The sequence below is a fragment of the Tyto alba genome, unplaced genomic scaffold (genome assembly GCF_018691265.1).
Source record: "Tyto alba isolate M040663 unplaced genomic scaffold, T.alba_DEE_v4.0 Super-Scaffold_42, whole genome shotgun sequence".
NCBI classification, from domain to species: domain Eukaryota; kingdom Metazoa; phylum Chordata; class Aves; order Strigiformes; family Tytonidae; genus Tyto; species Tyto alba.
In genome coordinates, this window is record NW_024881318.1 from 14,436,595 (window position 1) to 14,449,028 (window position 12,434).

Genomic DNA, 12,434 nt, shown 5'->3' on the forward strand with positions numbered 1-12,434 from the left:
TCCCCATGTAGACAAGTTTTAGACTGTCAGTAGAAAATACAGGCTTCCTAGAATCTTTTTTTGTAAAGGCTGAAGCTGAGCATCCATTTGAATGGGTTACAATAGCAGACAGTGTTTAGGAGAGTAAACTTGACTGCAGGACAGAGTTTCCATTTTAAAAGGAGAGCTCTGGACTCATTTGGAGGTTGCTGGTCTGTACCTTTTATTCAGAAAGTGCCCCAGTCTTTGTGAGAATTAGAAGTTACTGGTTTCAAACAGGACACTGTTGTTTTTCTTGGCCTAGGCACAAACTGACTCATTCATTTTACAGTAATATCCCCTTGAAGTTGTATGGTCTGAGTACATCTGTGTCTGAAGCTTTGAATGGTTGGTGTGAAATCATTGCTTGGAACAGATTACATTGTCAGTGAACAGTTTGCAAGAGGCATGTTAGTTACTCTTCTGCAGTGAGAAAGAATGGACTTAAAATAAATGCAGTGTCTCCTGCTAGCAGATAATCAATATTTTACTAGGACATGCAGAACCCCCACATGATATACGTTCCTGTTAATCCTTTGGGAATGTTACTATCGTGTAGCTAACCACTGGGTCATCACCCAAAAGTTTCTATTCAGTTCCACGATTTTCCTTTCAGCTGCTGAGCCTGTTATCAAGCTCAGCATCTTTCAGTTATCACTGTGGTTATTTATAAGTGACTGTTGCAGAGCTGTATTTTAAGACTTCCCCTTAGGAGACCACTGTGTTTATAAATGTCACTGTAACTCTGCACCCTCAGCCTCCCTTCACTGCATGGCAGGGACCATTCAGTTTGTCTTACTTGCTTTATTCTCCAGGTACTGCAGACGCTGAAAATGGCACTTTGATAAAATCTTGCTTGTTTCCCTTTGCAGTTACCAATGTGAAACTTAAATTGGCACACAGAGTTGATGCCTTGTGGCAAGTGCCTGTTGGGAGGCTGAGTTAATGTAGCTAAGGATGTAATGCTTCGAATCACTTTATCTGCTCTTTGTCGTTAGGAGGGCCGCACCATGAATTTGTCAGTTGGTGTTGTAGCATTGGGTAACAGCAAAATTATTGTACTTGTTCCCCTATGAAAAGAGCTTCATGCTGGTAAGAACAGAAAACTCATTTCTTTGTTCTTAGACAGCAACAGCTGCATCTCAGGGCATATTATGGTGCTGTCATGCTTAACTGCTATGCTATTAAGAATTTGAGCTTTGTTGTCTTACCACTCTGATTTTGCCTTCAGTGTTTCCTCCACTACCCTTGTTTCTTCCTAGTAGAGTCTTAGCATTGTTTAAAAATGTACCTGTCCTGAGAATTTTTCTGCCTACCGTTCCCATTGAGGTTGGTCACAACGGATCTGCCAGTTGGACTCTGCCATGTCAAGACACTTCATTGGAACCACATCCAAATCTTCCTGCTTTTTCAGCCAGATCATTTCCCATAGACAACTCTTCTGCTCCCTCTGTGTATGTTGTTACAACTCCTTACTGGGCTTTCTCATATTGGTTGCTACAATTACTCCTTCCTTTCTCATTTTTGAGACAATTGCTTTGCTTTTTTTATTTGAAGCTTTGCTCCTCACAAGCAAAACTTTCCTCCTAAAATGATCACAGGTCCTAAAGTCTTGCTGATCTGTTCTCACCTGTGCATTTTCCCACCTCCTGCACTCTCATTCATTATGTCTGCAAGCAGCTTTGCACTTAATTTTTTTCTACCACTGCATGAAGTGTCCCCTGCACAGGACTGTGAAACTTTACAGGCCCTTCTTGAGAGCTGCGTTTGCCATGGTGCAGAAGGGAAACTTCTCACAGAATATTGCCAGATAGTTAATCACTAGATTCTTTGAACCATAATTATTTTTTTTTTTTAGTATCAAAACACAAGAAGACCATTTAATTCTGGGCTTGAATGATCTACTTTTAAATCTGCAAAATATTGTTGCTGCTTTTGCTCCCCACTTACATTGTTTGTTCTTGCTACATCTGCTTGTTGCTTTTTGTCTTTACTGGCCTGTCAGCATTACAAGGCAGGGGGGCTGTCTTGTGCTCTGGGAGCTGCCAAGTACAGTGGAGTCCTGGCTGCATTTGGGACCTCTGGGTTATCCTGTTCTTCAGGCAGAAAATAAAAGAAGAAAACATAATTTAAGGAAACATCTTTATGTAAAATGAGCGTGGGGAGTGATAGGGTCATGTTGGCATCCCACCTCTCTAGTGTGCACAGTTCATTTTGGAGGTTCGCAGTCTGGATCTCACCACAGCATTAGTGGAGTGAAAGCGGGGGCTTGGTGCGTCCTGCAGGGTTAACGTGTTGATAACACCTTCCTTGAGATGAGAAATTGATTGGGAAGAAATGTCCATGCAGATGTGATACAAATGGACCTTCATCCTTACAGTTATTTACCAGACTGTTTGTTTTCATGAGTGTAGATTCACCAGCGTGAGCTAATGGTGTCAGAAGGTTATTTGTTTTCAATTTGTTAGTCTCCATGCCTTAAACTTGTGATCTTTGCTGTGGGTAAAGATTATTTGGTGAACTGCTGGACACATGGCTTTATAGGTATATCCTTGTATTTCTTATGGCAGAACTTTTGCAAACTGTCAGTCAGTGTTGCCATAATTTAACAAGGCTTATGACTTTGGCTTTAGCATTCCTGTGGAGGTTAAGTAACAGTCCTGAAAACCTTGTTACCGTAAGCAGCAAATGATTAGTAAATTCAGCACAAATGTCATTGTGTTTTTTGCTTCAAAGTATGAATCACTGGCTCAAAAATGGTGTTCTGATCGTTTTTAGACACTTTTCTTCATTTTTGTTTCCACTTTTTAGAGGAGATGAGGCACATGTGATACTCTGTCCCAGACCCCTGACATTGCCTGAGCCAATTTGGGCCAGCCTTTACAGATGAGTAGAGGTCTTAGAACTAATGATCATTTTATACAATTGTTTTTTGAAAAAGTTGGAACTACATTAGGAGGATACAAATTGCTAACTTCATTGTGGGAGGCACTATAGTGTAAATTCAGCAGTTGCCTGTTCTGTTTAGCCACCAATATACCAATTAGCGTGTGTGTGGGCATGCCACTGTGTGTGCAGACCAGAATTAACTACAGCTTCGTGTGCTCGCGTGCTTCCCCTCAGCCCAGTTGCTAGCTGGGTGTGTGAAGAGGCCAGAATATTGACAATTCAGGGGATGCGTGTGGGGAACTGGTGGTTCAGGGTTGGCTGAGGCCAAAGCGTACATGGCAGAAGAAATGAAGGTAGAGAGTGGGGTAGAGAGCAAAGCAAAAGAGCCTGGCTCAGCTGCTTCCACTGCTTCTGCAACCACTGCCTTCAGGCAGAAAAATTAAATGGAAAAAAATTCATTATTTATTTGATTTGGGCCACTCACTACAAGAAAGACATTGAGGTACGGAGTGTGCCCATAGAAGAGCAACAAATCTGGTGAAGGGCCTAGAGCACAAGTCTTTTGAAGAGCAGCTGAGGAAATTGGGGTTGTTCATCCTGGGGAAAAGGAGGCTCAGGGGAGACCTTATCACTCTCTACAACCACCTGAAAGGAGGTTGTAACAAGGTGGGTGTTGGTCTCTTCTCCCAAGTAAAAAGCAATAGGACAAAAGAAAATGGCTTCAAATTGTGCCAGAGGTTGTTTAGATCAGATATTAGGAAAAATTTTTTTACTGAAGGGGTTGTCAAACATTGGAACAGGCTGCCCAGGGAAGTGGTTGAGTCACTGTCCCTGGAGGTATTTAAAAGACATGTAAATGTGGTGCTTAGGGACATGGTTTAGTGGTGGACTTGGCAATGCTAGGTTAACAGCTGGCTTGATGACCTTAAAGGTCTTTTCCAAACTAAACTATTCTATGATTTTAACTTTTCTTACAGATTTGGTATGCTGTTTCTTGAAAATGTTACTTTATTTGGTAGCCTGAAGTATGAAAGTAAGTTCTTTATAAAAATGGTATCACTGAAATGAGAACAATATGGATATAAAAGAAAGAGACAATTTGTGATCCATGTACAAAGGGAACCTGGTTTCCAGTCTTTCACACTCTGAAATGGGCGTGAAAGCATTTGGTAATTTCTTCAGAGCAATGGGGTCAGAGTGTTTCTTCTCTCTGCATCCTCTTGGGAAAGCTGTGGGAGCTCAGCTGTGGGAAACTAGATGGATGTATATGTGCACACAGTGAAATCAAAAAATCAAAAATGTAGCAAGAAGTGGGGCAGGCATCTTTAGAAATGTGCCAGCTCCTGTATTAATGAAAGGGAAGGTTTCTAGCAGCAGAGCTTGTTAGTCACCATCTTATGGAGTCTTGAAACTGTCACAAATTGGAAACTATTTCTCATTAGTTAGAAAGCCTGTTACGGGTCAGCAAGCCCAAGTCACCCGGTGTTCATGGTTATGTTTTGGGGTGCTCTTCAGAAGGTGAACTGGTGTTGACACAACTGTCTTGCTGCACTGAAAGCAAGGACTGTTGTTCCTACAGGCCTAAGATAGTGATGTTTTATGGGTAAGCCACCAGCCCAAGGCTTTCAGCTTCTGTGAGCAAGTGATACGGCTCAATCTCTGTCATGGGAATGGTATAAGGAATACGAATTGAGTAATCTCTTAAAAACAACAGAAGGTGGTGTGGTAAAATAGAAGCTTTGGTAGCTCAGTAAATGCTACTGCAAAGTTTCCTGTAGCACTTAGAAGTGAGTTATGCTTCTGTAGCCAAGTGAAAGATAATAGCCAGCCACTCCAGGAGCATGGGATGATGCATGTGGGCCCACCAAAGGTAGATTTAGGTCTAAACAGTGAATGTTTTCCTACAGGGCAGAAAGCAAGTTTCTGACCATTGACAGAAAAGAAACAATATCAAAAAGGTCCTAACAAAGAACTGGTGTGCCAGAAAGTGAGGTCTGAGGTCAGGAGCTAACTTGCAGGTGCTTCATGAATAGCACTGTGTACCAATCTATGTGTTTAGGCACCCATGCACTTCTGAACACTGAGCCTCTGTGGTACTGCCAGGATGTATACTAGTGCACCATGTCAGGAACAGACAATTTCTTTTACATGCTTATGATGTGTTGCTGGTAGATATGGCAATGCACTCAGGTAAATATGAGAGCTACAAAGAGCAGCAGTCCAAGCATTCTCTGCTTGTGAATGCTTGCTGCATGATTTTGGTAAAGGAAGATATCCTTGAAGTAGAGGAGGAGGAAAGGGAGAATAAAGTCAGGAGAGAAATACCAAACCTTCTTTCTTCTGAACTCTAAATACAGCTTTCGTTGCATGGCAAAGGCAGGAAGCAGTAATACTTTCTGCCTGTGATCAGAACTGCATGGAATTGCCTCTAACTGTCTCCATGTAATTCCCAGGTATTCTTCCGTGCTGGAAAAATCAGTAGGAGGTGCATTGACATCTGTTAAGCAGCCCTGAATTGCAATGCTGGCAATAGGAGCCCAAGTGATTTCTTGGTAGAGAGCATGCAAATAGCAGTCACTGCCACATTTTATTGACCAGGCTTAGCAGATCTCTTCTGACCCATTTCTTCCTTCTCCCTGTTGCTTAGCAACAGATGCAGCATGTTAATGTTTAAAAGGCTGGAAAACAGGCCTTCAGCAGAAGTTGCCTGTTTTCATAGGTTTTATTTCCTTGAGGGCAGACATTTGTAGTGGTTTTGGTGAGTAATCACCATTGTCATGGTCTCATATGAGCATTCAAATTGTTTTATTGTATTGCATGCCCTGTAAATGAGCAGAGCTCTTATAAAAAGGTTCTTCTACCCACTTCTGACATCCAGGAGCCTGCTTGAATCTACAAAAGGTATCTGAACACCTAAAAAGAGCAGGTGGCTGAAAATTCTGGCTGGGCATTAAGCTAGACAGTGCCAGTTCAACAAACAGTAAATTGCTTTTTTGAATGGAAATGTCTTTACTGATCTGCCCAGGCCACAGATTATCAGTCTGAGCTGTGGATCATAGGCAGAATCAAGTCTAGTAATTAAATACCAACTTTATAGCTACTGTAGCCCACCCTTTTCCTCTCACAGGCAGTGTTTGTATCATCTGATTGTAATTTTTCCTCTCACAGGCAGTGTTTGTATCATCTGATTGTAATTTATTGTACGTTAATGAACTACTTGTTTGTGAGTATCGTAAAGTACGAGAGTTTCCTCCACCTGAGCTATTTATCTTTCATTAGAAAATAGCATGAAGGGTGTTTGTCATAGGCCTTGACCGTGCTATCCTAGATATTGCATATGCTTAAATACAAGTAGCCTTTAATGCCTACAGCTGAACAGAAGGTCATTGATGGAGAGAGCTATCGGAAACCAGTGAGATGCTTAACAGCATTTTTGGGCTGTGTATGCTGATCTTACCAGCCTAGCTATCACCAGGATTTTGTGGGCTGCCCAGCAAAAGCAACAGAAGTGAAGAGAATTCCCAAGTTCAGGGAGCTGCTGCTGAGAGTGAAGAGAAGCAGGAAAGCCACAGCCACTTATCAAGTCTGAAGTTGGTGTTTGCAGTCAGGGCAGGGCACTCCTTCAGCCTGCATCTGAAGTGCAGTATCTACCAGGTCAGAGGAGCGTTTAGAGTGCACCAAAAATTTGTTGTGTATTCCTTATCAGATGCTGTGCTTTTAAATAAATAGACATTTGTTTACATTTTGTGTATGCATCCTTCTACTACTACACAAGTGGGTCAGGAGCAATGTGGAGCATATAGCATACAAATATTGGCTGCATTATGTGCTTTTCAACATTATGTTTGTCCTGTTTGCAGTGAGTGCCATAATTCTTCTGACCGGATCAAGGTGCGAGTGTGGGATGAAGATGATGACATCAAGTCTCGTGTCAAGCAGAGACTGAAACGCGAGTCAGACGATTTCCTGGGGCAGACAATCATTGAAGTCCGTACTCTGAGTGGAGAAATGGATGTGTGGTACAACCTTGGTGAGCAGGACTTTGGGACTGAAAACATGTCACATGTTAGTTTGGGAACGTTTGAGAGCACTGGGGTGCATCTGGATGGTTTGCAAGAAAGGAAAAAAGAATAGATCACATGATTTCAAGGGACATCTGATGGTTCCAGGGAGCAGCTGCAAGGCTTTGATCCCAGTTAAAATGAAGAGGAGTGTAACATATCAGAAGGGTGATGAGTTTTTCCTGTTGGGCATTGGAGAGCACAATGGATAAAATGCTTGGAGCAGCATAGGAATTCCACCTGTGCTGGAGACATGTTTACTGTCCTGTGTCCTTCTTTTGTGCCAACACAAGCATTTTACCAGTCTGTAGGACCTGCAAGTGCAATGCACTGGGCTGGGAAGTTGTTGAGACCTTTCCCAGTGACCAAAACAGAATGTTGTAGAAAATACTGACAAGTAACCAGATGGTGCTGAATTGACAGGCATAGTAATAAACCTAGGAGGTTCAAAACCTTCTTGATAGGGACAACCAGCAGTTCCCAGAAACTCAAGGCTATGGTGAAATCAGGAACAAATTCCACATCAGTCAGCCCTGTTCTCAGATAAGAAATCTGTCCTTGGTGGTTGTAGTTCAGCTGACTGAATCCAAGACCCTGTAGCACATTTGCTGTCAGAAAAGCTGTCTTACGTCTAAAAATGTACATAGTTCTAGCTAGATGTGTCAGATTGAGGGTGTATTGTGGCAGTTGTTTTGCTGATGTCTACTTAGTATTCAGTGTTTTGAAAGAAAGTCAGAACGTTTCCTTCATGGTGACTCTGATCGCAAGCTTGGGCTTCCAGCAGTTTCTTCTCCAGTGTTGTCACCCCAATATGGCTTTGTTCTGAATGTGAATGAGGCATATAATTGCTGATGGCTTTTCTTTCTAGAGAAGCGAACAGATAAGTCTGCAGTGTCTGGGGCTATTCGTCTGCAAATCAGCGTGGAGATCAAAGGCGAGGAGAAGGTAGCTCCGTATCACATTCAGTACACTTGCCTTCATGAGGTAAGAAGTGGTTTCAGCTCTGTCATCACCACGTTCCTTCTGTCTGTTGAAGAAGCAATTTTCTGACCTTTATTTCCTGGAAATGTTCCTCCTTGCCTTAGATGAGCTTTCTTTTCCTTGCTATGTAGGCTTGGAAACACGCTGAATCATCAGACCTGAATTTGTCAGGGAGGCAAAGAAGGCTTGAGGCTGTCTCCCCCGCGCTGGAGGCTGGCTGGCTTAGTCTGTCCCACTGTCACAGCTGTACTGCTGTCAGGCAGAGATTAGGCATTGGTCCAACTCACAGCCTGCCCGCTCCCCTCCCAGGTTTAATGTGGAGAAACCTCTGAATCTACTTGAGTGATGATTTCAGCATATACTGTACCTATGTGTGTCTTCAGAGGAGGCATACTAAAATGCTTTATGAGTAAATTCTTATCTGGAGAAGGCTTTGACTCTGGCCATTGGGTGATGCAGATATTGGTTGTATAAATTTATCTGTGCTACTGCACTGGTGTGTAGCTATGAACAACTCTTGTGGAAGAGAAGATAAGCTGCAGTTACTGGGTACTGACTTGGGCTGGCAATGCTGCAAAAGTTGGGAGAAATCCAAATATTACTTGTGAGAAGGACTAAAGGGAAAGCCCTGTCTAGGATATCCATGATGCCTGGTCTTTCTATCAAAGAGAAGCTGGTGGCAGGGTCAGTCCTTGAGTGCCTGGATAAGGAAGAATAGTCAGAGCTCATTTCACCTGACATACAGGAATATCATGAAGTCCAGTGAGGTTTAAGCAGGACAGATGTATCACAGAGAGGAATGTTCAGCAACGGGAACAACATATCTATCCAGACACTGGACTGTGGTGTCTTCTGGCCTTACCAGGGAACAGACAGATGCAAAGCTTAGAAAAACATCAGTAGGGTTCTTTCAATAGGCTGTGTTGTGTCCTTCAATACATATTAAATGGGTTCTTAATTCGGTGATAGCTTCTGCTTGGTAGGATGTTTCATTTTTTTTCCTTCTGAACATGCATGTTAACTTGCCCTTCATTTTTGCAAATAAGTCTCTTTTTAAGTATCACCTTTCATTTGTGCATCATAAAATGAAGATAATTTACAGCTAGAATAATTTAATCAGGAAAAACAGTGGTGTAAAACATAGTCCTCTAGCTCCTAATGAGATCATTAGATTTTTTTCATCCCTTACTACAGGGAACCGGCTGTCTGAATGGCCGATGAATCTGTAAGTGATGTGAATTTGAGGATTACTGAGAAACCCACTGAACTGAATGTGCAATTTCTGCACAGCAATGATAACTGAAAGCCTTTGCAATGTTAGATAAAGTGAAAGGTTATGCTGAATAATAATGCAAGTGCCTAGTTGATAGGGGTGATCTTAAGGATGTCCTTTACAGGAGAGAAAAATCTGTTTGGACTGTTCTGCTGTATAATAACTACAAAGCTGATACAGAACTGTTACGTCAGTTGGTTTAAATAGCTTGTCCATGATAAGACATTTCATTCTGAGGACAGAAATGTGTAGGTTTCAGGAAACTAATTAGTCTGTGATTTCACTGCATTGAAGTATTTTTCTGCGTTATTCACAATGTCTGCTGGGTAAAGTCATAGGTATGCATGCAAAAATTCAGCTAGGAGCACTCAAGAAGAAAAGAAGGTAAAGGCAGAGAAATACATAGTGGGTAGGGGGAAGGAAAGAGGAAGGAGTGGAAAGAAATGTGTGTTAGGGCCTTCTCAACAGTTCCTAGCTCTTCATGAAACTCACTTGGAGGCTTCAGCAACCTCATGTGTAATTTCATTCCTGTTTTGTATTTCAGAACCTCTTTCACCATCTCACAGATGTGCAAGGGAATGGGGTGGTGAAGATCCCTGATGCCAAAGGAGATGATGCCTGGAAAGTGTATTTTGATGAGACAGCTCAAGAGATTGTGGATGAGTTTGCAATGCGTTACGGCATTGAGTCAATATATCAGGCCATGACGTAAGATGCATTTCATGTCGTCTTTAGTGCAGATAATCTGTATAACTAATTGATGTGACTGTTAATATTTAGAAGATTAAATGTATTGGTAATAGAAGGCTTGGCAGTGACAGCTGCTCCTTGTGGGGCTTACTGTGAGCGGGAGGAGACTGCCTGTCTCTGAATCACTGACTTCCTCAAAGTCTAGAAATTAATGTTTGAGGGTGCTGGAATTAAGCATCCATCTATCTGAGCAGTTTGTGTGAGCACCTTTGAAACTAATTGTAAGGAATTACACCAACTTCGGTAGTGTAGATGATATTTTATTATTTATAGCTGAGCCATTCCTATTTTATGACTCTAAAATCTCTATTTGAGCACTCAAAAATTTCGTTAAAAAGATATTGCCCAAGGATCCCAATGCAGTTTTCTGATGATGTGAGAATGGATAAGGTTTGTCCTGCTGTGGCAACTGATACAGTCCTTTGAAGTCACTGACTTCCCAGGTGCTGCAAAAGGCATTTATAGGAAGTTTGAGTAATGGAGCCACTGATTTGTCCTCTTTGGAGCTAGGCTAATGCAGTTCTTGATCTTCAAAGAGCGTTTTCCTTGTCACTATGCCTTTACTTGGATTTGGGATAAGTCATTCTTTCTCTTAAAGACTAGTAGTGCCATTCTTGGCTCATTTCTTATTTCAAATTTAATATTAAATATAGCAGACAAAAGTTATCTTTTTCACTTTAGAAGCTGAACGTTTTAGGGTCTGGGTCCTTGGATTTTTACTTATGTCACCTTACAAGCACCTTTTCTGCCAATTGATTGAAGCCAAAGTGGAAAAGAATTAGAAGATACCTCCAGAGGTCTAGTGGATCAGACTGCTCAGGGCCTCTTTCAGTTTGTTGAAAATTTCCAAGGATGGAGATCCACCACCTGTCTGGGCTCCCATCCTCAGGCTGTATTAGTCTGGGGAAGAAATTCCTGGTTGAAATCCAAATTGGAAAATCCTACCTTGGATTTCCTATGCTGTAACTGCTGCATATTGCTACTTATCTTTTATAAAGTCTTACCTCCAAAAGGATTTTGGCTTGGCTCAATCTTCTCACTAACCCTCCCCTCTAAGTAGTTAAGACATTGATTAGATCCCCACTTCTCATGCCTTCCCTTCTTCAAGCTAAACAAAGTTATTTTATGTGTCTATTTTCATTACCAAGTGCCTAAATCACCAGCTGGTGCATAGGTATCATGTAGCAAGCAAATTAACCTCAAGCGTCAGTATCGTATTTGTCTGAAATACTGACTTGTGAATTCCCGTGAAATTCTGTCACTGGAGCTTTTTTGCTTATAATAATTTGTAGATCAACTAGCACAGAAGCTAATGTCTGTGATGAATCTCTTGGGGAGAAAGCTGCATTTAGAAAATAGTTCCCAAATTTAGTTTGGGAGCTCAGTGAGGATCCCCGCTTTAAAATTGCCCAGCTCTCCTGTCTGTTGGAATGAACTTTACTTGCCATGTGCCATAATATCACACCTCTTAAGCTCTGATTTTTTTTTTTTTTTCCCCCCCTTATGTTTAACAGATTTTCTTTGATTGTTTAATCATTTCACAAGCATGGATGCTTCTGGCATAATTTTGAGATTCCCTGCAGGAGGGTTCCTTGCACTTTAATGAGAACAGTTAAATGGGCAAATGCAAATGAGTGTGAGAGCTTCCTGCAGGCTGGAAAGGTTAGCTTGAAGGAGTCACATATCAGTGCAGCACAGAAATACTAGTTTGTGATCTCGCTGTGCTTGAATGCTTTCCGACTAATGCTGCCTCATGTCACCTCAGAACCTGTGGCTGCCTCAAGTGTCAGCAAATGATGTAGATTTCCTTGTGTCAGGCTTGGTTCTAGGAACTGGCATCAGGACCCAGAGTATCACCTAAGTCAAAAGCCGTTGGCAACAAATAGTTGAGAAGCTATTTTATGACCAGGAAAGGTCTGTAGCATAGGGATTTCTCTTGATTCAAGCATATCTGTTGTCTAGATGGCATCTTTCTGAAAAAACTCAGAGATACTGGAAATTAACAGAAAGGGAGAAAACATAACTTTTATCTGTTCATGGTGCCAGGGCTATTAAAAGGATAGAGTCAAGTTGTGCTACACAAAAGAGACCACAATGACTTACAGAACTGTCCTTTTGCAGGCATTTTGCATGTCTCTCCTCTAAATATATGTGCCCAGGCGTGCCAGCTGTGATGAGCACCTTACTTGCCAATATCAATGCTTATTATGCGCACACCACTGCCTCCACAAATGTGTCTGCTTCAGACCGCTTTGCAGCCTCCAATTTTGGGGTATGTTTGAGTGTTCGGTGATATTACAATTGGACTTCTGTAACTTGCCTATGGTGTTTCTGTCTTTCAATAAATAATGTGTTCTGTTTAAGGAACATTAAATCTGTGAGGAGTTGGAAACTGTGGAGCTCTTCTAGACTAGACAAAGAGCACAGTTTTATTGTCATCATCATCACACATTATAGAAATT

The 12,434-nt window shown here is 41.7% G+C and overlaps 1 protein-coding gene across 17 annotated transcripts in view; it reads left to right on the forward strand.

The window, feature by feature from the left end:
• UNC13B (unc-13 homolog B) overlaps positions 1 to 12,434 on the forward strand; it is a 216,109-nt gene that overhangs the window by 144,699 nt on the left and 58,976 nt on the right. For all 17 annotated transcript variants that reach the window (XM_042804534.1, XM_042804537.1, XM_042804538.1 and 14 more), the window contains 4 exons: positions 6,768 to 6,937; positions 7,837 to 7,952; positions 9,767 to 9,930; positions 12,094 to 12,244. In XM_042804534.1, the coding sequence (XP_042660468.1) occupies positions 6,768 to 6,937; positions 7,837 to 7,952; positions 9,767 to 9,930; positions 12,094 to 12,244 (601 nt within the window). The remainder of the gene's footprint in view (positions 1 to 6,767; positions 6,938 to 7,836; positions 7,953 to 9,766; positions 9,931 to 12,093; positions 12,245 to 12,434) is intronic.